Source organism: Festucalex cinctus, chromosome 7 (assembly GCF_051991245.1).
Source record: "Festucalex cinctus isolate MCC-2025b chromosome 7, RoL_Fcin_1.0, whole genome shotgun sequence".
NCBI lineage: Eukaryota > Metazoa > Chordata > Actinopteri > Syngnathiformes > Syngnathidae > Festucalex > Festucalex cinctus.
Genome location: NC_135417.1, coordinates 9,580,462 through 9,607,166, shown reverse-complemented (window position 1 = coordinate 9,607,166; position 26,705 = coordinate 9,580,462). Strand labels below are relative to the sequence as shown.

At 40.9% G+C, this 26,705-nt stretch overlaps 2 protein-coding genes across 6 annotated transcripts in view; both read left to right on the top strand.

Annotated features, from left to right (window-relative positions):
• The window catches only part of clstn3 (calsyntenin 3), a 51,703-nt gene extending 39,035 nt beyond the window's left edge, over window positions 1-12,668 (top strand). For both annotated transcript variants that reach the window (XM_077526886.1, XM_077526885.1), the window contains 8 exons: window positions 343-491; window positions 595-743; window positions 6,201-6,427; window positions 6,524-6,685; window positions 7,518-7,663; window positions 7,762-7,891; window positions 8,082-8,266; window positions 9,701-12,668. In XM_077526886.1, coding sequence (XP_077383012.1) covers window positions 343-491; window positions 595-743; window positions 6,201-6,427; window positions 6,524-6,685; window positions 7,518-7,663; window positions 7,762-7,891; window positions 8,082-8,266; window positions 9,701-9,862 — 1,310 coding nt within the window. In that variant the 3' untranslated portion in view covers window positions 9,863-12,668. The remainder of the gene's footprint in view (window positions 1-342; window positions 492-594; window positions 744-6,200; window positions 6,428-6,523; window positions 6,686-7,517; window positions 7,664-7,761; window positions 7,892-8,081; window positions 8,267-9,700) is intronic.
• A 747-nt stretch (window positions 12,669-13,415) lies between these two features.
• Window positions 13,416-26,342, top strand: pex5 (peroxisomal biogenesis factor 5). 4 transcript variants are annotated; one of them, XM_077526888.1, is made up of 17 exons: window positions 13,416-13,680; window positions 15,969-16,125; window positions 16,209-16,247; window positions 16,339-16,456; window positions 16,552-16,698; window positions 18,190-18,274; window positions 18,485-18,575; window positions 18,794-18,916; window positions 19,531-19,644; window positions 19,887-19,970; window positions 20,149-20,268; window positions 21,219-21,362; window positions 21,761-21,831; window positions 22,626-22,847; window positions 24,033-24,198; window positions 24,268-24,425; window positions 24,740-26,342. In XM_077526888.1, the coding sequence occupies exons 2-17, from the start codon at window positions 16,012-16,014 to the stop codon at window positions 24,990-24,992; spliced, it is 2,049 nt and encodes a 682-aa protein (XP_077383014.1). In that variant the 5' UTR covers window positions 13,416-13,680; window positions 15,969-16,011; the 3' UTR covers window positions 24,993-26,342. The 4 variants fall into 4 exon arrangements, with proteins under 4 accessions (XP_077383014.1, XP_077383017.1, XP_077383018.1 ...); XM_077526890.1 differs by lacking the exon at window positions 13,416-13,680 and adding an exon at window positions 14,981-15,001; XM_077526891.1 differs by lacking the exon at window positions 19,531-19,644 and having other exon boundaries at window positions 13,417-13,680.
• Window positions 26,343-26,705: the final 363 nt, after the last annotated feature.

Below are 26,705 nucleotides of genomic sequence, written 5' to 3'. Positions count from 1 at the left end.
GTATGAGCTTTTTTTTTTTTTTTTTAAGTATTGTGAATGAGAGCATTTCAATAGTGAATTTTGCAGTGTTTCAGTAGTGTCAATGTGAAGGTTTCCTTAGTGTATGTGAGCGTTTCGTTCATGTTATGTGAGAGGGTTTCAAGTTGTGGTGTGAAATTGGATGGAATAAGGGAGTTTCAATTGTGAGCATGAGAATGTTTCAGTAGTACGTATGAGAGTGATTCAGTAGTGTGTCTAAGAGAGAGGAGATTGTGATTTACAGTATGTCCCTGAAGGTCTCTTATATGATCTCTGCTTTTATTTTGTGTTGATGCATTTTGTGTGTGTAATGTGCCATCTCAGTGAAATACGCCGGCGGTTACCACGGCCTGTTGTCGGGGGTGACGGTGCGTCCGGGCAGAGTGGAGCCTCACAGCGTGGTGGAGTGTCTGTACGCCTGCAGGGAGGGCCTGGACTTCGGAGACCTGGAGACGTTGGGATCCGGGATGAAGGTAAACGCCGTACTAAGCCACATAACAATCTTACTCGTTGGTACATTTGAATGTAACGAACCAACAAATGCAATTCCCTCCTCTTGCCGTTCCATGCTTTCAGGTGCACGTGAACCCGAGCCAGTCGGTGTTAGTCCTGGAGGGCGACGACATCGAGAGTTTCAACCGCGCCGTGCAGCAGGTGACCTACAGGAACTCCCTCCGCTTCGCCACGCCCGGAGTGCGACCCCTCAAACTCACCACCTCGCTCAGGTACGGCCGAGCTCTCCCGCCGGCCTTATCGCCGTCAAACACATTCCGGCGCCGGCGCAGCGGCATGCCGATAAGACTTATTTCATTTGCAATAACACACTCGGGCCAGAAAAAAAAGGGAGCGAGGGCGGCTGCCAAGCTTCTATAATAGACTTTTTATTCCCCACTTGGCTGCTGAATCAATAGAAAATGAAGTCGAGCTGAGGGGGATGCGCCTTCATGATGTAAAGTGTGAAAGTGGAATGTTTTGCGGTTACACCGGCGGACGCTCGCCTCATAAAGTGTCACTCGGAGGGCATGCCAGCCGACTTCCTCCGTCGACATTGAGCTCCTCAAACGTGAACCTTTTTGCCACGCCGCTGATAAGGGGGGGAAATAATCATGTGGAGATAAGTCGGTATCTTATCTCCCGTTTTCTGGCTTCGGCCCCCAAAGTCACCTGCGCTCTTCTTGGTAAGCTCGCATATTTGATTCGTTTATGTCGCTTCGGTAAAGCCGGGTAATTCAATTGGCAGCAGCCCATGTCCGCTCGATTACTTTTTCAAATAGCGAAAAGAAGGGATGATGAAAAATGTAAAAACTTGTGAATGTCAAGCAAGTTTCAGTATTGCGGTATGAAACGACATGTGGGGCAATTGTAGCTGGAAGTGGGAGGTTTATTTTTTTTTCTTTTATGTATTGAACACAGTCGGCCAAATAGAACAATTTCAGCACGGCATGACATTTGCAACCTGAAATATATTTCTTCTATGAAATTGTATGATCTTATTTCCTCCAGTCTAGCCTCCTCATTTTGTTGAGTTTCCTTCGCAGCACTGCTTCTTCTTCTTTTTTTTTTCTTTTTTTTGTCCAATCAGATTTCAGCCTCTATCTGTTGCCATGTCAATCTAATCTGCCCGAGGCCTTCCGAATCAATATAGCTGACGAAGCTACCTTAAACTATATTAGCAATGGGTCTGTTTCTTTAAATCAAGCAGATCTCAAATTCAACCTCAAGAGCTAGAAAGTGCTGAAATCATGCACCGCTCAACTGTCAATCAGATACCGGTCACGGGGCAACAACGAGGCACTCTAAAGCAGCCACAGCCTAAAACACCCCAGCCCACACACTGGTTGTTATGTTGGACTTCTAGAAAACAAAAATCCACACTCCTTGCTCTTCCAGCTTCTTACTCATGTCGTGCGTGCACTCATGGCAAACGACAAGGCGCTCTAAAGCAACCCCATCAGTGCGACGGCGCAGTCCACACAGTGTCTATTAAGTCAAGCTTTTGAAAAAAAAAAATGTTTTTTTTTTTTATCTCACATTCTTTTCCCCCTTGCTTACCTTTCTCACCGCACTCACGGCTGACAATGAGGCGCTCTAAAGCAGTCTCGTCAGTCCAAATATTAGCTGTCATATTGTACGTCCTAAAAAAAATACAATTTAAATTTAAAAGAAAAATCCACTCTCCCTATTCTTCCACCTTCATACCCATGTCGTGCATGCACTCAGGGCTGACAACAATAAACTCTAAAGCGACCACACCATGACTTCTAACAAAATGAATAGAACAGATATGGATACTCATAAGTGATATGGGGAAAAATGTAAATAAAACTTTCTCTTCCTAATGAGAACTTTTCTCATTAGGATGAGCAGTCCATTGCATGTTATCACTGGAGACCCTACAGAGTTACATTTTTTTTTATTAATATAAACCAAATGCATTTGATTTTTATTTTCACCTGGAACTTTATTATTATTATTATTATTATTACAAGGATTTTGCTGCTTTACTTGCAGGTCGTCACCAATATTTTGTGTCTTATAGTCAATAAATAAGCCACCATTCGCAGGTAAAGATGTTTCTCATCCTAACGAGAAAGTATTCTCGTTAGGATGAGAAAGTTTTTCATCCTAATGTGAAACATTTCCCTCATGTCACTTTAGGGGCTCCCTAGTTGAACTCAAACTGTCACCACTCTCAGTTTTGAACAGAATTGGGTCATTTTAAGAGTCTATTTTTGCACATCACATGTATCTAGTCAAAATAACATGTAATTTTTTATCAACAAAACATTTTTTCAGAAATTAAAATGTGCTGTTCGTTCGACTAAAGTGTACTACAGTAAAACGCACGTAAGAGTCTTTTTGTCACGGGTCAGTGCCCGAGCATGCTCTAACATGCACACAACTTTTTCTCGGGCTTTAGCCGTCGCTTTTTAGCTGGTGAAATATTAATTCCCCCTCAGATTAGTGCAGTCCAGTGCATGTATGTGGTGAGCTGCGTATTTATATTTATATTTATACCGCAGCTCGAGAAGAAAAAAAAAAAAAAAGTAGGCTGCTGACAAGGCAGATCGCATCAAACTCAAATCCTGAGCACGTATTGCATCTTTCTAAAATGAAAATGATTTCCCATGCGATTGGACGGCGACCGGTATGGGGTGACCGGAGTCAGCTTGGGATTGGCTCCATCTCACTCGGGACCCTAATGAGGACGCGCCTTATAGAAAATGGATGCATGCGTGATTTCCAGGCCACACGTTTGTGCCGGGGGCGGGGGGGACTTCGGTCCCAGCGATTCAAGGTCATGAAGAGATTGTTTCCGTTTCAGCTTCAAGTGTGCCATTTTTTTTCTATCAGTCTCCTCCTCCTCCTCCTCATTTTATCGCGTGTGTGAAAGATTAGATTGATTTTGGGTCCAGGAAGTCACCCAGATGGCCGAACAGCAGGCCCTTCTGGAGAAGCCGATAGAAGCAGCTGCTCACTCGGATAGTGGAAATGTAACGCACGCATTCACACGTGCCGTGCTTAATCCGCATCTCCAATGCCATCGTGACGACTTATACCACAAATATGTTGAAATAACATGGCATCCGTTAGACAATATTTATGGTACAGTTTAGTTGGACGACACATGTGTCTGTCTCCTAGAATTAAAAGGCAGAACTGATCTGTATGGATCAGCAAACAGCAGGGGGAGCTCTAGATCAGGATTGCAGCTATATTGTACAGAAGCACATTGCATTCGTTTGAGAGAAAGAAAAAAAAAAAAAACTCCTGTTTTTCTGACTAATTCTTTGGGGGTTCTTTGTTTTTTGAGTATTTTTTTTCTGTTTGTTGAATTTTTTTTTCTGTCATAAAAAAATATATTCAGAAGAACAAGGGGAAAAAAATCTTCAGAAAAACAGAAAAATAAAAAAATAAAATACTCAAAAAAGAAACAAAGCTCCCCCCAAAAAATAGTCATAAAAAACAGGGGGAAAAGCATTATTGAAAAAAAATAAATCCAAAAAAAAGAGCACCAAGAGTTTTTTTTTTTTTTTTTTACAGTGGTCTGCAACAAGTCACTTGGAGTTAAGAGGTAAAAAAAAATACTTTTGGGATTTTTTTTTTCTGTTTTTTGGAATAAATTTTTTTAATGTTTTTTTTTGGAATAATTTTTTTCCATTTTTTTTTAAATAATGTTTTCCCCCTGCTTTTCTGAGTATTTTCTGAGAAGTTTTTCCTTCTGTTTTTCTGAATATTTTTCCCCTGTTTTTCTGAATATTTTTTTGACAGAAAAAAAAAATCAGTAAAACAGAAAAAAAAAAAAAATACTCGTACAATACTTTGTACAAAACAAAGCTCCCAAAAAAAATTAGTCAAAAAAAACAGTTTTGTTTTTTTTTCTCAAGTGAATGCTGCCATAATTTTGTATGGATGGACATAAACTTCAATCCAACCCTGAATTGTTTCTGAAGTTGAGTTGTTGATTCATGCTTATTTGCTATCTGAAGGGTTTCAAGTTGGGAAGAAATGGTAGAAAAACCTGGCAGCAATCAGTTCTTCAGCAGCAGGAGCTTTTTGAGTCAGGCCCAATTTATGTGCTGGCTAAAGAAAAGAAGTGAAAATGGTTACAATCATTTTGACTAGGAGGAGTATTATAGTAGTAGTATAATATTTTCTTAGTACATTCTAAAGCGCTAGAAGAAATTTGAGTTATTTGCTGGCCGAAGAAGTAGAGTTGGTCATAAAAATGAATTAATTAGCTAATTGTTTCTCATGGAGAATTGGCAGTGACAACACAAGGAGCTTTTGATTCTGGCTAAATTTATTTTCAGGCTCAAGAAGTGTAGGGATGGATGGCCATAAAAATCTGTTAGTCAATGGATTGTTTGTTCAGCATTTTCTCAGTGAAGTCATGAAGAAATGGTGCCAAAAAAAAAAAAAAAAGTGTTTGACTTGGCAGCAAACAGTAGAGGGAAATGTTGATTCAGGCTCGAACTATTTGCTCGTAAAAGAAAGGCAGGTGGCTCTGAACATGCATTAGTCAATTAATTGTTGCTTCAGTATTTTGTTAGTTCAGTGGAGTGGCAAAAAATGAGCGTGGTTCTTGGCAGGATCCAATAGAGGGAGCAATTTTATTTGCTGGCGAAAGAAGTAGAGGATTGTGAGCAGTTTGACTGGGATGAGGCATGAATTGCCAATGAATTGTTTCTTAAGGATTAGCTAGTAGCTTCTTAAAGAGGAGGCAAAATGGAGTGCTGCTGATCCAGGCAATATGTATTTGCTGGCTAAAGAGGGAGGGATTGCCATAAAAAAAATCAATTAGTCAATTGATTGTTAATTGTTTCTGAGGCATTTTGCCAGTTAAGTTAAATGGTGTGAGCTACTTGGCAGCAAACTTGCAGAGGTTATAGTTTTTGCTGGCTCAAGAACTTGGAGGGATTACAACCATTTTGCGACACTCTAGAAACAAGTGGGTCAAAATGAACCCAAAATGGGTCCAAAAGAAACTGAGCCAACAGTTTGGGTTATTCAATTCAACCCAAAACTGTGGTTCAAATGAATAAACCAACCCAAACCCAAAAATCAACCTCATTTTTGGGTTATTAATTTATTTTGACCCAGCATTTGGGGCAAAATAAAAGTTGGGTCGATTCATTTTTGACCCAATTCAATTGGGTTATTCAACGAACTAAAAATTAGGTTGATTGGTGGATTATTAATTTAATTTGACCCAAAATTTGGGCCTAAATAAAAGTTGGGTCGGTTCATTTTTGACCCAATTCACTTGGGTTATACAACAAACCAAAAGTGGGTTGATTTGTGGGTTATTCATTTAATTTGACCCAATGTTTGGGGTTAAATAAAAGTTGGGTCTGTTCATTTTTGACCCAATTCAATTGGGTTATTCAACTAACAAAAATTGGGTTGATTAGTGGGTTATTAATTTAATTTGACCCAACTTTTGTTGCGTTAGTTCATTTTTGACTCAGTTCAACTAACCCAAAAATTTGGGTCAAATAAATAAACCATAAAACAACTCAAAAATGGGTTTGATTTGTGGGTGATTCATTTAATTTGACGCAACTTTTTGGGTTAAATAACTAAAAAAAAGTTGGGTTGGTTCATCCTTGACCCAATCTGGGATATTTTTGACCCAACTGTTTTTGAATTTCCGATCTTTTCTCCTCGCCTCCTTCCAGATGTTTCAACGAGGAGAGCTGTTTGTCCCTGAAGCCGCTGGAAGGTTACCTGGTGGTCCTCCAGCCGGATGCCCCTCAGATCTCCCTGTCCGGGGTCGGCCCCCATCTGGCTCGCCCCGCTCCCGAGTTCGAAGCCCCCCGGGGCGTCCCCCTTTTCCCAGAGCTACGGATCGTCTGTTCGCTGACGCACGCTGTCAACACGGCTGCGCAGGGGATGGAAGGCGGCGGTGAGTGCAAGAAACAATCTATGCTTCAGTATTTCAGTTCTTCAACTTGAAACTGGTCTTCGTCATCTTCCAATTGATTCTTGTGTGGTTTTGCAGCGCTGATGTCCGACGCCGTGGCCCACACTTTGGACGGGTGTGAGGTTCAACCTCTGGGCGAGGAGCTGGACCTGGAACGAGAGGAGCTTCTGGTCGATATGGATGTGGTGCGAGAGCGGGGCTTGGAGATCATCAACACCACCGCCTACATCGCCATCACAGGTCATTAAAAACAATCGACAGCTTTTCAAAGGAGAGTTTTGGCATTCACATTGTAAGAGGATCCAGTTTGTGCTCGAGTTGACTTTGGTTCTTGCATGACAATGATCTCGTTGAAATTGTCCTGAATTCGATTGTAGTGTTTACATTTGTACAAAAAGAAAAATCTGAATTAGTTTGAGTTTGTTTGGGTGATTAAAAGGAATCAAAGTGTAAACACTGGAAGTAAACCAATACAAAGAGAACTACAATTATTTGCTTTAATCCAGTTCAAGTTTAGATCCACTTTTGTGTTCACATTGCACAGGTTAATCAAACCACTTCAAAATCTGGCAAACTGAATTGAGACTGTTACTTGGTTGGAGGGTTCACATCTGTGCAAAAAAAAAGAAATGAATCAAGGTGAAAAAAAAACATAGAAGTGAACTAACAGAAAGGGGGTTAAATTTATTTTGACGTTTAAAGAGGATCCACTTCTGATCCAGATCTGCTAGAGCATCAATCAATACATAAGAAAGTAATGTGAGATTGCACAGGTTAAACTAATCACTTCCAAGACTTGAGGTGGCTTGTTTTATTAATTTCAAAACTGATCTGAGCATTCACATGTGGGATGTGCAAAAATCCAGATTTGGATATTTGCAAGGGATCAAGGGAAAAAGACCCTGAAAGTAAAATAATAGAAAAGGGATTCAGTTCTTACTGTTTTCAAAAAGATCCCATTCTTTTTCTGGTCCGCTTTAGTTACGATGCGAACTGGAATTATTTTTACAGTTCACTTACACTAGTCATCATTTCAACCACGCCCCTTAAGACGTTTTCTCCGGCCCTACAGGTGCTGAATCAATTTCCGTGTACGAGGACGTCCTGCGCTCAGTCCGCTACCGACTGTCCAGGAGCTCGTCCCGCTTCGAGAGACGCTTCCGTCTGTCCTGCTCCGAGATGAACGGCAGATACACCAGCAATGAGCTGACACTGGAGGTCAGGAGACCTCTCATCAAAAAAAAAAAAAAAAAACTTTCAGAAAAGATGTTCCAAAATTTAACGGGACGAATTGAATGCAATCTTTCCGTTTTTAGGTGAACTTCCTCCACTCCTTGGACAGTATGTACCACCCATCCCACTTGATGGCGTCCCAGCAACAGTTTCTCCATCAACACGCAGGCGAGCTCAGTGGACACGCCTTGCCCAGCCTACATCGCAACTCAGGTGACATGTTCTATTCTCTGCTTACACAAATCAAGTCTTCTTACATCACTTTTACTGGATTGTCATCTCGTGCAAGTGGTCATAATGTTTTTTGTTGGTTTTTGTTGCACGAGAGCGCCTCTCTACATCTGATTCATGTTCGGAGCATGCGCGTGATTCGCCATTTTTTGTCGCCGGTGTTGTTTGTCAGTGGTCCCCGGGGCCGCCACCATCATCATCATGGTGTGCGTGGGTTTCCTGGTCGTCATGGTGATCCTGGGCATTTTCCGGATTCGCTCCATCCACCGCCGCAGCGAGGAGGCCCGCCAGGCGGCCAAGGAGGGCGGCAGCCAGTGGGACGACTCCGCGCTCACCATCATCGTTAACCCCATGGAGGTACAATGAAAATGACGACGGCTGTGATGTTGTTTAAATAGTACACCTTTTTTATATTTGATTTTCCAGATATCTGTTCTGTACTGAGTGTTTTTTTCTTCTTCTGGAAATTCTACTTTTGCTCGCCACATTTAAAATCAGATATCTGTACTTTTTAGTTTTTATTTTCTCAAACTAGGCTCATTACTTCTTGCAATGTACGCACATGATGACGCTGAGAGCTAGCTAGCTAGCGCTTATATAGCATGCAACATGTAATGTGATTCTGAACACTATATAAGTTAATAAAATAGGGAAAGTTTTTTTTCCCATTGTGCCAAGATGTTAACTTGTTTTATTGGCTTGTTACTTTTTTCAATCTTTTTTTCAATGATGAAACTAGAGCGCTAGCTAGCTGTTAAATAGCGTTCAAGATGTGATGTGATTTTTTTTTCTCTTCATCTGAGCAACGTTTTAATTTTGCTCCCTACATTTACATTTAAAAACATATCTGTGCTTTTTAGTTCTTATTTTCTCAAACTAGGCTCATTACTTCTTGAAATGTTCGCACATGATGAAGCTGAGAGCTAGCTAGCTAGCGCTTAAATAGCATACAACATGTAATGTGACACCCCCCCCCACACACACACACACACGTTCTTGTTATTCTCAGTATGAGCACTATATTAGTTAATAAAATAGCCAAAGTTGTTTTGGTTTTTTTATTGTGCCAATGTATTAACTTGTTTTATTGGCTCATTACTTTTTTCAATCTCTGCGGATGATGAAACTAGAGAACTAGCTAGCTAGCTAGCTCGCTCTTAAATAGCATGCAAGATGTGATGTAATTTTTCTCCCCCCCCCCCCCCCCCCCCCCATCATCTAAGCAATGTTTTAATTTTGCTCCCCACATTTAAAAACAGATATCTGTACTTTTTAATTCATAAATTCTCATCCTGGCTTCTTCTTTCCATCTCCAAAGATGAAAAACTTAGCTAGCTAGCTAGCTAGCATTTAAACAGCATATTAGATGTAATGTGATTTTAATCTTCTTCTTCTCAGTATGACCACTATATAAGTTAAAAAAAAAAAAAAACTCGAGAGAGTATTTTGTGTATGTACAATTTTTTTTCTTCATTGTGTCAAGTTGGTTACTTATTTTGTCAAAATAGGCTAATTGTTACTTTTTCAACCTCCTCAGGTGATGAACCAGTGAGAGCTAGCTAGTTAGCTCTTAAATAGCATGCGAGATGTCGTGTGATTTTTTTTTTCTCTTTTCAGTACAAGCACTATTTAAGTAAATAAAAGCAAGAGGCTAAAATTTTCTGGAGATTTGATGGAATTTTGTTTCATTGCAATACATGTTTTTCTTGGAATACCTGATTAAACCCTGTATCTTGCAACATTTTTCCCAAAGTACGGCGTAAACACATTTCACATCTGCTGTTGTCGCAGTCCTACGAGTCTCGCCTGGGCATGTCCGCCGACACGGAGGGGGACGGCGAGGAAGAGGAGGAGGAGGAAGAGGAGGTGGCCGAGTCGCCCGCCAACGCCAGCGACGACCAGCGGATCATCTACAAGAAGGAGGGCAGGGACGGCAACGCCCGTCGCTACTGAGCTGCATGTAACTCCCCCCCCCCCTGCACCGGTTCTTATGGAAACCAACACTTTTAACGATCATGTACGGAATGTATACCCGCAAAAACACACGACGACGCACAACACATTCGATGTAATACTCAGCCACACGACGCCATACGTGACCTATAAAGCCGACGACCGGCGCTCGTTCCTCCACTTCGATGTTCAGCGGCACAATGTATACACTCGATGTAATTGAACTGCCTGAGCCGCGCAAAAAATGACTCGTGGCGCACCAGTTCGACATCACAAGATGATGATAATAATAATAATAACGTGTCTGTATAGTGTGATGCTGGATGAATGAGGCTGCTTTGTTTCCGAAAAACAATTGATTGTATTGTATTTTGTTATTGAACTCATAATTGAACCCTTGCTCGAATACGTAGGCACGGGCCCTGATATCCACATGTTGACACGCACGAACACGCACAACTTATTAGACTGAACCACAAAGTCTGCGCACAAGCTGTCTCCTCCCTCTTTGCGACCCCTCTTGACACATTCCGCGATGAACATTTGTGTTTCGTAAGACTTTCATCTGCAAAGGAGAAACAGGGACACGCTCAAAAGAAAAAGTAATGCCGCCACAAAAAAAGCTAAAGTAGTTGGAAAAATAATATTGTAGTTTTATGAGGATAGTCATAATACAATGATGAAAAGCCTGAGGAAGAATTGCTTCATAAAAGAAAAAAAAAGACCATTTCACGAGAAAATTGTTGGCAATTTTATGAGAAAAAGTGTTGTCATTTTATGAGAAAATTATTTGATGAGTTTGTGATAATTCCATGAGAAATGGTTGTCATTTTATGAGAATAAAGTGGTAATATACAAAAAAAATTGCAATTTTAGTAGATTAAAATGGTAATATATTTGAAAAGAATAAAATTACAAGAAAGAAAAAAATACAGTGATATTTGTAATATTCGGGGAATCTTTTTTTTTTTTTTTTTTTTAAACCATTTATGTCCTTGTGGACAATTTGAAAATTTACTTTTTACCTTTCCTTCCTAAATTACGACATATCAGATTTTTTCTCTCTCGTAATATTATGTCTTTATTTTTTGTAAAAAAAATTTAAATCAAATTTTATATCAAAATTTGTCTGACAAACGTAAATGAATTAATTTGCAATTCTCATAATTCTGTTTTTCATAAAATATGACTTTTTGTTCAAAATATTTAAGTATTTATTTATTTATTTATTTTATTTATTTATTATCATCACACCAATACGTTTCCCCAAAAATATAATAAAAATAATAATAATTTTCAGAAAAAAATCACTATATTCTCATAAATCTAACGCTTATTTTGAGGAATATGACATAATCTAAAAAAATAAATAAATCTGATTTTATTCTCATAACTTACATTGTTTTCATACTATATGCAATCATACGTGTATAGTATGACTTTATTCTCATAGCAGTGTGACATGTTTCGAAAAAAAATAATAATAATCAGACTGAATTCTCAACTCAGTATTTAAAAATGGATTGTGAAGGTGCTTTTCTAATTTGCATCGTGAAGTCATTCACTAGTTTGGTACCAGTGACAGAAAAAAAAAAAACTATAGGAGCTCATGCTCCCTCTTACGTTTTCCAGTTAAGATGCAAATGTCAGCATTTTTATCATAATATTGTGACATTTTTTTTTTTTTTTTTTAAGTAGTTTTACATTTCCAGTGTGGCCCAATCACTCAAGCAATACTCAAAAGCCACAGCAACTGCTATCACCTCTTGCACCGTGGTCCCCGACCTTTATTGAGCCACCACACCCCTTTTAGATTTGAAAAATGAAAACAAAAGTTTTAAAATGTCTCAAATTGTTCTGCCTGTCACTATATTTCTGACAAATTCACACGAGCGAGCTCTCACGCCATCCTGGTTGGGGAATCACTTGCTCCGGTGCATTTCACGTTGACGTCTGGAATGTCTGCAAACCACACGCACACTCACACGACACCGCTAACCCCCCCTGCTGTCCCCGGAATGTCAGCTCAGCTTGGGCAGTTTTGACTGTATTGATTGTAATGAATTTTATGTACATACAATGAGAAATATTATGATGAAGATTGTTATCAATTCTATGATTGCAGCCACTTTTCCGCACACTCGAAGAGGGAGCAGATGGTCATTTCCCAGTTTTTTGTTGTTGTTGTTTTTTTTCCCGTTCATTGCCTATTCCAGCATTGAGAAAACAGTAGGAAAATACTACTAGTAGTCGTGGTGAGGATGATATCTGGCTTTGATGAGCGTGTCTTACTTTTTTTGTGTGTAATACTGTTGTAATTTAAGAATTTGTCAATATAGGATTCACGGAGAAGAAAAAGGGAGGCACTTTTGTTGTGATACCTGCAAGTGTACATAAACGTGACATCGCTATCTTTCACTCTTTTCCATTACGATCCGATTTGACTTTTCCCATCTGACATTTCATTTCAGTGAATGTACAACTTGTGCTTCCCACCCGCACCACCTCCATGTCTCTTGCTGTCTGTCTGTGTAGCCTCTCAATGTGCAGTGCTATATATATAAAAAAATAATAATAATGTCCTTAAATAAAAATAAAGCCTGTTTGTTTGTTTACTTTTTTTTTTGTTTTTTTTGCGAGTGTGATGTCACAAAGGAGAGTAAAACATTGCATTGAATAACTTATATTATATTGTATTACGCTCACTACTGAAACATTACTTGTAATTATGATGAGATGGATTGTTACAGAGAGAAAAACTGTCGGACAATGTGACAAAATTCATAATAAAAAAAATGATATATGACGTCTCCACAAGAAGCCCCTTTTTCCACACCTTGAATGTCTGTGCAGCCAACAATACTTAAAATGCAGCCCTGCTTACCTTTTGACACCAGTTGGGGAATGTGGATGTTTCGCTTGAAAGTGGCTGTGGATCTTCACCCACTTTAGCTGATCAAGTCAGCCGGAGAAACTGTTTGGGGGTTGTTATGAAAATGAAAGATCAGGCAAATAATTAAGTACTGTACTTGTTTTCTCTCACTTAACCCATAAAGGCTGCTTCTTAGAATTCAAATCCTTATCAATATATAACAACATCAATTAATAATAACAATAATATATTTGATTTGTAATGCACTTTACATTTCAAAGAACTTTCAAAGTGCTACAGATGAGGGTTAACACGAATTACAGTGAATAAAACAGTTAAAAACCATAAAATCTAGCAAGTCAAGAGAGAAAAAAAATAGGACATTTTAAAAAGAAAGATCTTGAGGTTTTTTTTTTCGTATAATAATTTTAGCCCTCTCGTTTGCGTAACAAAACGTACACACAGTGGAAAAGACAACGTTATTTGTTGGTTAGATAAAGTTTAACACGATCAGTTAAACTTTCACCTCAACCTGCAGTATTTGATTTTCGTCTTGTGTCGCCTCCTGACAAACAACTGTTGAACTTTGATATTTTACGAACAAATAATTCGACGTAACATCTTCAGCAAGTTAGTTAGTGCACCGGCGTACGTACGTAAATCCGTTCGGGAATACGTTTCAGACGCTCCTGAACAAGAGCTTCTTCTGCGGGCTTTGAGCGTGCACTGTGCGGTGTGTCATGGAGGTGGAAGGTGAATAGAAAAGCCGCGCCGATAACCACACACCTCGGAGGATTTCGTGGCTGTTGCCGTGAGAGAGATGGCAGTCTTCTAACGGAGTCAATTTCAGTCCCGACGCGGTTGTAAAAGCACAGCAAGAGCGAGCGGACGCATCGGAGAAGGAGGCACAACGGCGGTGAGCTCCGGGCAGCAGCTTCTGTGAGCGGTGAGCTGAACGTCATGCTATCCGTTTCTCGGTGCGTCTTCGGCGGCGTGCTTCCTTGTTCCGCACCGCCGGTCTTGGCTCGTTAGCCTTGTAGCTAGTTAGCTTAGCTTAGCGAGCTAACACTTAGCTTACTATTGTTAGGTGTCGTTTTGAGTCGTTTACGATAAATGCTGCGTTTTGAGTTCCGATACTACTACTTTAATAAGCATATTTATAAATAATAAAATAATTGTGACGTTTCTGGGCGATGGCATATTTTAATATTAGCATCGAGATCACTGTCAATTCATTTGACACATGACAATGAACAGTGTTAGTAGCACCTTTTGATTTGCTTGTGGAAATGTTTTTGAGTCATTTATTAAACGTACAGTACATAAAAAAAGACAACTATTGATATAAAAAACGAGAATATAACAGTCAATATGTAATTGTATAAATAAACAGGTGTCACCGAGGCATATTTTGTTGTACAGAACACGAATGGACATTTAATGAAAAACTTAACGAGATCAATACAGCATAAGTTGAATATTAAACTATAATAATGCTCAGTTTTGTAATATTAGGATAACGTTGTGTAAGTATAGTATAGCCATATTTAATTGTAGTTGGAAATGTTTTAGAACTGCACTGCATCATGCTGAGGGTTGTTTCTACTTTTGACCCCCTTAAATGTCAATCAAAATTGAGAATATTCGATATTAAATTGTCCACAAGTGTCAATGTGAGCGCGGATGCTTGTTTGTCCTGCTTCTCCCCATAGCATATCAAACCACTTTTATTTATAGAACACAAAAGTCGAACCAAAGTGCTGCACAAGCTAAAAGACAACACCAAATAATACATAAAAAACATAAATGATGGTGTCACATGAGCAGCCACTCAGAAAATGTGCCCTGCGATTGGCTGGCGGCCAGTCCGAGGTGTACCCCGCCTCTGACCTAAAGTCAACTGTGCTGACCCCGTGACCCTGGTGAGAGGACAAGTGCTGTACCCAAAAAAATGGATGAATATCAGCAGACTATTTGCTACAAATGCTGTACTGGTTCTAATTACACTTGTTGTAACGTGTACAGTGAGTGTGGTCTGCGACTCTGCGTGCTTATTAATAGCTTCTTATTATCCTCTTACTTTCCTGATTATTGTATCAGCGCCATGTGAATCAGATGAGTCACGGCCTCGTCTGTAATTGATAACAGGGGACGGAATCTTGTCTTGTATGATGCGTTATGTGCGTGTAGAGGAGAAGAATGCTTGCCTGCCTGGCGTGATTTATATTCCTGACGGTTCGTTTTTGGAAATTGTAACTCATCTCCAGGGAAGTGGAGTTCAGTAGGCCAGACCCAACCCTTAATTGGCTTTCATTATGTGTATATTCATGTACTGCAGAAATGGCTTATAGTTATGATTTATTCATTATTTTCTGGGCATAAAGATAGCCAGTGGAATTTAACAGATTTTTTATTTTATTTTATTTTTTTACATGATAATCTTAAGTAGATATTTGTCATCAGTTTCCACAAATGATACTTATTATATTACAATATAATATTATCATCATAGGCTGAAGAGCTTAAACCATTTTAGCATTAAAAAAAAAAAAATCTTTAATGATATATATGTATATATATTTTTAGTATCTCTCCACGGTAAGTGACACTTAATTTAAGATAATATATTTTATTATCATAACCATATTAAAGGCCCATTGGTGGATTATGCCATGTGTATTATGTGTGGCCACACAGGGCAGTACAATATTAATTGTGCTGGAGTTTGGATACTATTTTTTATTTATTTTATTTTTTTTAGCTTGATTTTGTTGCTGCTGTTGTATATTATGGCCTGGGAGTCTGTTCAATATGACACGCTGCGGTATTAAAAGCTTTGAAAAACAAAGCACAAAGTCAGTCTGAAGCAAAACTGGCGGAGCGTGTCTTTGTGTGTGTGCGCGTGTGTGTGTGTGTGTGCTGGCCCATCGCAGCCTCATTATTCATGGTTGAGCCTAACAAGGAAATGACATGGAAAACAGCAGATGGAGCTTTAACTTGGTTATGTGGCAAAAGATAAACTGGGGCACAGATTTTTTGCCTCGCTTGGCCTTTCAGCTCTTGAAAGCAATAGGCTCGAAAAATCATGTTCACCGACACGGTCTTTAAACGGTAATACTAAGCCCTTTGTTGTCAAATTTGGCCGTTTAGTGCAATGACTGGGAACACAAAGTGACCATGAATAACTCGAATCCAGATTGAAACCCTCAAAATGAATCTCTGCCCTCACATCAGTTGTCAGGTGGCCCGATCGGGATCGCCTCATCCTCGTGTTGCCATGGCGATGCGGGAGCTGGTGGAGGCGGAATGCGGCGGGGCCAATCCGCTCATGAAGTTGACCGGTCACATGACCAAGGAAGGCGGGGCATGGCGGCACCGGGCCACACCGACGGTGAGCGCGTTTGTCGAAAACTGCCGACGTAATAAATGTCAACACGTGTCGTTTATTTTTGTTTCCATTTGACTTCAAACTAGATTCCGCCAACTCCTATCGAAATAGCAACGGAAGACGAGGTCAGCTCGTGTTTTCACGTCTGCAGCATCATTTCGCTTTGTGGTGGAACTTGCAAAACAACGTTTAACATATTTGTTGGGGTGTTCCCAGCTGGTCAATGAATTCCTTCAGGCGCCCCCGCGTCCCCCGCACACCTTCGACATGGGTCAGCTGCTGGAGGAGATGCAACAAATCGACCAGCAGAGCTACAGACAGGCTCCGCAGAGAGGTAGTTCTTGTCGGAGTCCCTCAACTCACCTGGCAAAGTGTCTCCAGGCTCGCTCGCTCGCTCGCTCCAATGCGATGTTTACTGTGGCGTCGCAGCTCCAGATGTGGCGGCGTTGGCTCTCTCGGGCGACTGGGCGGCCGAGTTCGTCTCGGGCTCGGATTCCGCGTCCACGCCGGGACTCGTGGCGCTCGGCGACGCGGCCGACGCCGACTGGACCAAAGAATTCATCGCTCAGGCTGCAGGTAAGACGCAACAAACGTAATGGGTGTTAAAGATGATATTCATTCATACATTCCCAGAGAAGTTCGTGTGTGAATGTTGTGTTGTGCTGTTTCTTTCCATCGTTTTTGTTTTGGGGGTTTTTCCATTAATATTCTTGTTTCTGTGTTTTATTTGGCAGTGTGGTCATTTCACACACTGTAAGAAAATGTTGCTTTAATGTATGATGACATCATCGTCGGCATAACTTCTTCCTTTTAACGTTCAAGGATGTTGCTCTATGCATTATTTAGTGGTATCGTATTTCCTCAAACTGGCTGCCACTCGAATAGGTCCCAGGTAGGAGTCGAGTGACTCTAAGATTTTTTTTTAGTCGACTGTAATGTGCTGAAAGTCAAGTTGAAGTCCTCTCATTATCTTTTTTTTTTTTTTTTTTTTTTTTTTTTTTTTTGCGGCATGTTCATTAGGATACGTAAATTTAATAATGTGACATGTTGCTGTGCAAAAAAATATCTTTTTTTTAATATCCAAAACGTAATAAAATACAATTTTGTTGAATGCATTTTATCGGCCTTCCAGTGAGATATTTTATTTAACGCTAACGCCCAATTCACCCTGACTGCGGAACGGACGCGGTGCGTTTTCCGTATGGCGGCCGTACGGATGCCGCAAGAATAGGATGCATTTGAGTGTGCGGTGCAGAACGGATGCGGCGATGCGGAAGGGTTCCACAAGTGTTCTATTTTTCCCGGACGCTGCATGCGGATTATCATGATGCTGAAGAAATTACACAAACTGGACAGGAAGTCGGGCATCAAGGTAAATTTGGTATATTTAAAAAATAAAACGATTTGTGAACTCGTTTTTTGTTGTTGTTTGTTTTTGGGAGGGAAGCTAGCTAACATAACATGACGCGTTGGTCATTTAAAAAGACGAACAATTAGCTCAGAATAAATTAAACATGACAAAATAACACTATTTAAACACAAAACGTACTTACACATGGTAGAAGTCCCAGAAATAATGTCCAAAAAGCATATCGATGTGACAACAGGCAAGCGGGGCTATTGTTTACAAAATCGGACTCTCTCTCTATATACACGGTTGTTATCGCGTGAACTCAACTCTTCCGCATGAACCGCCGTCATCTTGTGGGCTGGCGGCTGCACATTTCCGGACACGCAACGCACACGGTGTGAATTGCACTCCTTGCGGATGCCGTACGGAAAACGCGCCCCATCCGTTCCGCAGGCAGTGCGAATTGGGTGTAATTATTAGATAAAAAATTCTATATATACTTTTTTAAATGCATTTGTAAAATAAAGACCTATTTTCCCAAACAAATCCTTGCTTGGCCTTATTACACCCCTGGAACAATAACTGCCAGTAGTCCACATGTATGTTGCTGTGCTCGCTTTATGTGTCTCTAAACCTGCACTACATTTCTTCAGTGAATTCAGTATGACATTTCTTACTGTGTGGTCTCTTGGCGTGCACGTTTTCCCTCCATCCAGATCCTGGACGCTGGGCAGAGGAATATCTGGAACAGTCGGAGGAGAAGCTGTGGCTGGGAGACTTTGGAGACAAGGAGAGCGAATGGTGAGGAGCGTTATTTAATGCTGAGCTGTAAAATGGGTCGATATATTTTGATCACACACTCGCCATGTGGGGGTGTAGACTTTTTAGATCCACTATGCGTGACATGTAGAAACATGCCTGAAAATAAAAAATAAAAGCACAGTGATTTTCCAAACAGCCAGTTTAAAGATGATATAAAAATAACGGTCGTCATTTCTTGTTATTTAACAGGACAAAGGAATACCAGCCCGGGGAGGAGTTGAGGGAGACGGCCAATGAGCTCGTCTCCAAAGTTAATGACCCCAAGTTACAAAACACGGAGGTAAGCAGCAACCTCCTGTCCGGCAAAAAAAGCCAACATGACCCCTTTTTTCATTCCACATCTGTCACTCGACTCTCTTTCCATTCCGTCATAATCATATTCGGGTGCTGTAGCCGTTTATTTCCTTACGTTAGCAGCGTTATAAGCGATGGTATGTTTTATTTGTGGTTTTCTTTGTTTTCTTTTTTTTCTTTTTTTTTTCTTCACCTGCTGTGTAGTTCCTGCGGTTCGTTAGGCAAATTGGCGAGGGCAGTGTGACAGTGGAGAGCAGGACAGACAAACAGCTGACAGATAAAGCGCAGGCCGACGAGGCTCACAACTGGGCTTCGCACCTCAACAAGGTACGAGTCTCCGCCCCCCCATCAAGGACCCGCCCACCCCCACGTAGGATGTGGCCTCCCATTCCTTCTATGAATCTTTGCGGCCTCACTTAAGTTTTTTATTTTTTTTAATTTTTTTTTTATTTTTTATGCATATTAACTTGAGTTTGTAAAACTGTCAACTCTGGTTTTATGTCACTGTGGTGCTGAGTTTCTGTCAGTGAAAGAAATCTGAAGCCAAACGTTCCAGGATTTCCCCCTTACAAAACCAAGCCCACTTGAGCCAAGAAATGACATCGAACAGATTTAAATCACATTTGCTCCTTCTGGTTTGGCTGCTCATCTAGATTTCTTTTTTTTCTTTCTCTCATTCGCCGTTCCCGTTTGATGAAACACTTGTTTTCCTGCCAGAAATGATGACTGTACTTACAGTGCATGTTTTTGTGACTACCTTCTCATAACCGCGGGCCTCTTAACTTTGCCATGTTACTCTTCCCGTTTTTTGACCCCCCCGAATTAACCGCCACAAATCATCTGCCTCCCCTTGACCCTCCAAACAAACTCCCATCCTTGAAAACCTCAAAAAACTCTTGTCCCGTTCCTTCTCCTCCTCCTCCTCCTCCTCCTCGGCATAGTTCCTGATGGAAACGGGGGGAGGGAGTCTTCCCTTGGAATCCACAGAGAGGAATGAGAAGATTGACAAAGCTAAAGCTAAGCAGGCACAGCAGTGGGCCAAGGTCGTCAGGCAGGTAGGACCGCCATGGTCGTGCCGGCTGGTAGACTTCAGCGTTACAGTTGGCAAAAAAATGTTCAAGCAAGCAAGTGTGTGGAAGCAAAAATGGGCTTTTTCTTGTCTTCGTCTTTTCCACCTTTCCGTTCACTTTCCATGATGTTTTTTTCCCCTCTCTCATTTACTGTTCCCGCCCTTCCATCCCCACCTCCAAATGTTTGCGCATAAAACCCGGAGCAACCTACTACTACTCTTCTTCAGGTGTCGCAGGAATCCGCCGAAGCGTGGGTGGACGAGTTCACCGCCGCCGGACCGGATTTCCACCAAGCCAAAGCCGCGGTGGAGGTGAGTCGGAGCCAGCGGTTGAACCGCGTCGCTAATTGGATGCAGGCAGATTTGGGAAGTGCAAGATTTGCAGATGAATTATGTGACTTGAAGGGAGAGGCGGGGAAATTCCTCCACCTCTTCCTCCTGTTCATAAATCAGTTTTTAAAGGCTCTTCTACCATTTTTTTTGCCTTCAGAGCGATGTGGATTTCTGGGAGAAGCTGCAAGAAGAGTGGGAGGAGATGGCGAAACGAGACGCCGAAAGTCACCCCTGGCTGTCGGACTTCGATCAGCTGCTCAGCTCGTCTTACGACAAGGTCGCGCTCCCTTTTGGAAAGGCGCCTCCTTTCCGCACGATTTAGCCTCGCAACTCTTTTAATAACCGAGTAATCGTTTGGCGCCATTTTTTGATTTAAAATTGTCCAAATCCTCTGATTTCAGCATGTCATCAGTCATTGTTGACTGATTTCCGTAGTCCTTTATCAAAGAAGAGTGATTATCTTCTGCGTTAAATCAAAGTAAGACGTTTGCAAACATCTGTTTTTACTTTGGAAGACAATGACCGATCTGGTAACAGTACAACATCAACCCCCCCCCCCTTTTTTTTTAAATGCTAAATAAACACCAATCACTGGTTAATAAAATAATCAGGGAAAAATGCTTTTGCAATACACTTCAATGCAAAATTAAAATAAGTCTGATTAATCGATTGAATAATAAATAGTAGGGCTGCACAATATATTGAAAAAAATATCGATATTGCGATATGGGTGCAATAAGTTTGATATGAAATTTGAATGAATTACATTTATGAAACATGACAAAAAAGACACTCAGTTCAAAACTCACGAGAAGAGGAACTGACTGAAACAATTCACTACTGCACTCTCGGGGGGGGGGGAATCCCCTCCTCACCCTCTCTTTTTATTTGGTTTCCACGCCCATAGTTCCATGGGTGCTCCGACCCTAATAATGCAAATGCAAAACATATTTGGAACACAGTGTACTTAACGAAAATATGCACATCCCTCCAATAGTTGAACATTATCGAGCATGAAAAAAAATGTAATTCTTTCATTAGATAATAAAAATGTCATTTCTTTAGGTACATGTTAAATATCGCAATACCCATCGCTATATTCAGCAACTATATCGCATGTTTTTTCCAATATCGTGCAGCCCTAATAAATGGATTAATCGATCCTGAAAATATTGGGATAGTGACATCACTAGTTTGAAGCTCTCCCTCTGCTCGTCTTCCTCTCAGGGGTACCAGTTTGAAGAGGACAACCCCTACTTGTCCCACCAGGACCCCCTGACGGAGGGCGTGAAGAGGATGGAGGCGGGGGACATACCCGGGGCCGTTCGCTTCTTTGAGAGTGCCGTGCAGAAAGAACCAGACAACCAGCTGGTGAGATTGTCAAATCGAAACACTAGATGCTATGGCCCGATTAACGATTATTCGGACAGCTAATTGAATTGGTGTATTTTTTTTATTTATTTATTTTTTTATTATTTTGTATGTATTTTTTTTAAATAATAATTTCATTGGTGTAATATTTAGATTTTTTTTTTTTATTTACTTATTTACACATTACAATACAGATATTGACATTCAACCATCTACCACATAAAATCAGCAAAAAAAAACCAACTGATTTCCCCCCCCGTTTTTGTTATAAAATTAAGCAAATACTAAATGACAAAATATTGTACAACAGTCAAATATGATGCCTGTAATTCATTCATTCTGCATTAAAGGAAATCATTTACAATCATTGTTGTGTACTGCATTTTTCATTGTTGCAGGCTTGGCAATATCTGGGAACATGTCAAGCGGAAAATGAGCAAGAATTTGCTGCCATCAGCGCCCTCCGCAGGTCAGTCATAAACATTGATTACCTGCACTGAGAGCTGGGGTGGGCAATTCATTTTCTGGAGTAAACTCAATTGTGTTCCATATTAATTTCTTGGGATGAAACAATAAGCGCGATATCGCTCCCCCTAGTGGTACGCCAAGTAATTGCTCAATAACTAATAAACAATGGAGCCGTTATAGTGGCTGTTTATTAACACCAAATATTGCAATACTTGTGTAGGCATATCGATAATCTCTCGCAAGACAAAGTATCACGATTTAAAGCAATTTCGATATATCATCAGTAATATCTGACCAACCGGAGCAAAAAAATGGAGGCTGGAATTGAAGTTTGTTTTGAAAATCCCACACGATGTAGCACAATGACGCAGTTAATATTTCCGTCCGATTTCACGAGATCAGCGTTTCTCCTCGGACGCAGAAGGACTTCCCAGGTCGGGATGGAACTTTTGCCTGCTTTTCCGACATTAACATCCTTGGCGGTGACACATGAAAAATGGTTCCGCTTTCGGTGAGGTCTGCGCACGCTCTTGTTTTTATAGCCGATCTCGTCGATGATTGATTTGCTTTCTATAGTCATCTATTTCTGAGGAGGCGCATTGAAAATGATGGATTGTAAAACAAAAAGTCTGTTGGAGGAGACATCTTCAAGGTGCTTTTTTGAGAGCAGCTCCGATGTTGTGATTTAACATCCAGTAAAGCAGATGTGAGTTATTGCGCTTCCAAAAGACAGCATCCATAAATACGACATTAAAAAAAATAAATAAAAAAATCCTCTCTCGTCCTCTCCGCCAGATGCGTGGAGCTGAAGAACGACAACCTGACCGCTCTGATGGCGCTGGCCGTCAGCTTCACCAACGAGTCGCTGCACCGGCAGGCCTGCGAGACGCTCCGCGATTGGCTCAAGCACAATCCCAAATACGCCGCCGTGTGGGAGCAGCACGAGCGGGAACGCCAGCAGGACGCGTCGCGAGAGAGGGACAAGGAGAGGGAGCGATTCGGCTCGCTGCTGCCCGAGTGAGGGAGCGATCTGGTGTTGTTTTGTTATTGTTTATACTGCCCCCAGGTGGTCAAAGCGCTCACTTGGAAGCAGCACCATGGCTATTGAATTCAAACAAAATAATGTGACAGAATTACTTACATATATTACTGCATGTTTGTATAATATTTTTAGGCGCTGATATTGGGCATTTTTGACGAATATCGGTATATGCCTGTTTTCAAAATCTGATGGCAGATAAAAGGTAAATAGGGAACTATTTATTTAAATTTTCAGTTAACTTTATAAGAGATGTTGCTGACCCTGGGAACCTTTGGAACCTTTTGTTTTTGTTAGACATTAAAACAAAGAAATTTCAGGATTTTTATTTTTTTATTTTTGAAAAACAAAACAAAAACAAACAAAAACAGCTATGATATTTTCTTCTTTAAGTTTCCATTTAACTTTTTTTTAAGATGTACAGGGGAGCTCCGTGAACATTTTTTTTTTTAATGAAGTATATGCTATTGTCAAAAATTAAAAAAAATAATTCTACATTTTGAAAAGTCTGAAAATGTATTCAATACACATGCTTCAAGACATTACTACAAAGTCAAGATTGGTATTTGTATTTTTTTTTAAAAAAATGATGCAAATATTATTCCCTTTTTATTTATTTATTTATTTATTTTTAGTTGTATTTTTTTTTACTGAAAATGAATATTGGCTGCAAATATTGGTTATCGGCCTCCTTGACTACTACTAATCACATCGGTATCCCTGAAAAAAAAAACATTTCGGTGTATCTCTAAATATTATGGTGCTATTTCTCGCATTATAAAACCCATAATGAACATTTTTGTTTCATTATGTCATGAATCACAGCAAAACACAATCAGTGTTTGTGTTTGCAATGTCTCTTTTGTTTTGCTCCCATCCTCCTCCTTTGTACAGAAAAGTTCAACCCTCCTTGCTCGCTTAGGAGGAGGAAAAAAAATAAAAAAGATAATTAGTTTTACTCAACTCTGCAAGCAGCCAATCAGATTGCGCCATGTTTAGACGTGTCAAAAAAAAAGAGGAGCTCATGAACCGGTGACCGCTAGCATTAGCGGTTATTGAAACTTGACTTTTTAAAACCACGGTAAACCGTCAAACTAATCTCAAGGCAACACTGTAATTCTATTTATTTTATTTAAAAAAATTTTTTTCTATTTTTCTCCCAGGTCCTTATTTACAGACGTGCAGAATTTGTTCCTGCGTGCGGCTAACACGGACCCGGCGCAGGTGGACCCTCAGCTGCAGTGCGGTCTGGGAGTCCTCTTCAACCTCAGCGGCGAATACGATAAAGCAGTCGACTGCTTCACTGCCGCGCTCTCCGTCACACCACAGGTGATTTTACACCCTGTAATTTGCGTGTGGTCAGTTTTAACGGCCATCTTGACCCCGTCTGTCGCTCAGGACTACTTACTGTGGAACAAGCTGGGCGCCACGCTAGCCAACGGTAGCCGCTCGGAGGAGGCGGTGGCCGCCTACAGGAGAGCTCTGGAATTGCAGCCAGGTTTTGTCCGCAGTCGCTACAATCTGGGAATCAGTTGCGTCAACTTGGGCGTGCACAGGTGATACGGACGACTACCTCCACTTAGCATTAGCTTTGCATGCTAACCAAGCTTTAGCTTAGCATGCTAACTTGGCAATAACATAGCATGCTAAGGTAACTTAGCATTAGCTTATCATGCTATGCTAACTTAGCATTAGCTTAGCATTATATAAGCATGCATCAACTGGCACTTGTTAAAGTGACAAATGAAATGTTTTCAACCTCTGTGGTAGAGAGCTTGGGGGTTTTTAAAGGTGGGAGGTGGGAAAAACCGGCATGAACGACAAGGTTACATCATTCTCATGATAAGCGAATTGTTTCCTTCATGTGCAGGGAGGCGGTGGAGCACTTCCTGGAAGCGTTGTCCCTCCAGCGGCAGGCGGCCGCCGGCGGCGCGGCGGCGAGAGCGGCGCGGGGCCCCGGCGGCAACGCGGCCGCCGTCATGTCGGACAACATCTGGTCCACGCTGCGCATGGCTCTCAGCATGATGGGCGAGAGCTCGCTCTACTCGGCCGCCGACCGCCGCGACCTGGACACGCTACTGGCCCACTTCTGCCAGAGGGAGGCGGGGGGCGGCCCCCAATGAAGCACCGTCACGGGGGGGCTGATTGCGTGCGAATGCTCCCTGCACGGACCAACGTGTTCGGGACCGACGAGAGGGAACTAAAGGGGGCGGGGGGGGGAGAGACATTTTGAATCGTCCTCCAAATCATCAACTGCAGCCAACCCGGAGTACATTTGTTTTATTTTGCATATTTGACAGTTCTGGCGGTTCCTCTTATAATGCTTCGACAGTTCGGTAATAACGCTAATGCTGTTTTGTTTTTGTTTTTCCTGCCTGAAAAAAAAATTGTGTAGACTCCAGGATGGTTATGTTGTACAGTAAATTGACTGTACAGACAGAGCGGGTGCTAGTTTTCAAGATGCGCCACTTTTTGTCACCAGTACTCACAAAATGAAATGGTTTTATCAATTGCCAGGATTCATGTTTTGTATTAACATTATTTAATTTTTTCATAATCAGTTACAAGCCAGGCTGTTGAGGTGAACACCTGTAAAACTGTTAGGTCTGTGTGTAACTCTTGTGCATGAATGTGTGCGATGGAAAGAAATGTGTATGTGTGAGTTTGTTTTCATGAGAAAGCATTTGTTAGTGAGAGGGAGAGCTTTTAGTAAACCTTTTTGTTTTGAGAGAGTTTGTGGGTGAGTAATTTGTGGGTCAAAGAAGAAGTGTTTTTTTTTTTCCCAGAGTTGTGTGATTATGTGTGAGTTAATCGACTGTATGAGAGGAAGAATTGTGTGATTATGTGTGAGTTAATCGACTGTATGAGAGGAAGAATTGTGTGATTATGTGTGAGGTAATCGATTGTGTGAGAGGAAGAATTGTGTGATTTTGTGTGAGAGTTAATCGATTGTGTGAGAGGAAGAATTTGTGTGTGATTGTGTGTTGCAAATGTACGAATTGTGTGAGAGTGTATAAAAGTATGAGTTTTTTTTCGTAAGAAGAAAATAATAGTGTGAGAGTTTGTAGGTAAGAGAGTCGGAATGCGAGAGCGAGAGAGACTGACTTGGAGAGAGCATGTGTACTAATTGTGAGCGTTTTTGTAAGAAAATGTCTGCGGTGGAGGGAGAGTTTGTCTGTGAGAGTTTGTGTAAGATTGTGAGAGCGGGAGCGTTTACTTGAGCTTGTGTGTGTACACGTACAAGCTAAAGGCACATTGAATGATAAGATATTTGTGTAATATGATTGGTTCGACGTGGGCTCCTCCCTCTTGTTCAAATCTCTCGCCAGACAGTTCGCTCCAATGTAAATTGAAATGTCCCCATATGGTGTATTGTAACCTAATTGTTGCACTATAATTGTTTTCGGGCGACTGATGGGCCTGGCTGCAATGTTTAATATAATCATCAGCAATAAAGCTTAGATTTCAAAGTGCTTGCTGTGGTTCGGTTTTGTGCCCTATAAAATGTGGCCCAAAAATTATGAATAACAGTTACGTTTATTTTCGTGTTTTTGTTTACGCTTATTTATTCACATCTACGTTTTCATGGCAAATTTGGCGTTTTAAATAAAGGTTAAGATAAATAAAAAGTTAATACACTTGCAAATACAGTATTTTGAAAAAGGTTACGTAGCTGACAGTTGGCAGAATAAATAAATAAATAAAACGCTAATGATTCAAGTCAAGCTCGGTCACGTGTGCCAACCGAAAAAAAAAACGTCAGTTGTTACCCTTCAAAATGCAGCTCCGCCTATCTCTCCCTCACTGTGCTCTGAACCAATCAGCGCCGAATACAG

Excerpts from the sequence above, each read along its gene's own strand:
- pex5 (XM_077526888.1), top strand. The coding sequence starts at position 16,012 with ATGGCGATGCGGGAGCTGGTGGAGGCGGAATGCGGCGGGGCCAATCCG. Across the intron at positions 19,971-20,148 it reads AAGCCAAAGCCGCGGTGGAG|AGCGATGTGGATTTCTGGGA; the intron begins GTGAGTCGGAGC and ends TTTTGCCTTCAG. Across the intron at positions 20,269-21,218 it reads TCAGCTCGTCTTACGACAAG|GGGTACCAGTTTGAAGAGGA; the intron begins GTCGCGCTCCCT and ends TCTTCCTCTCAG.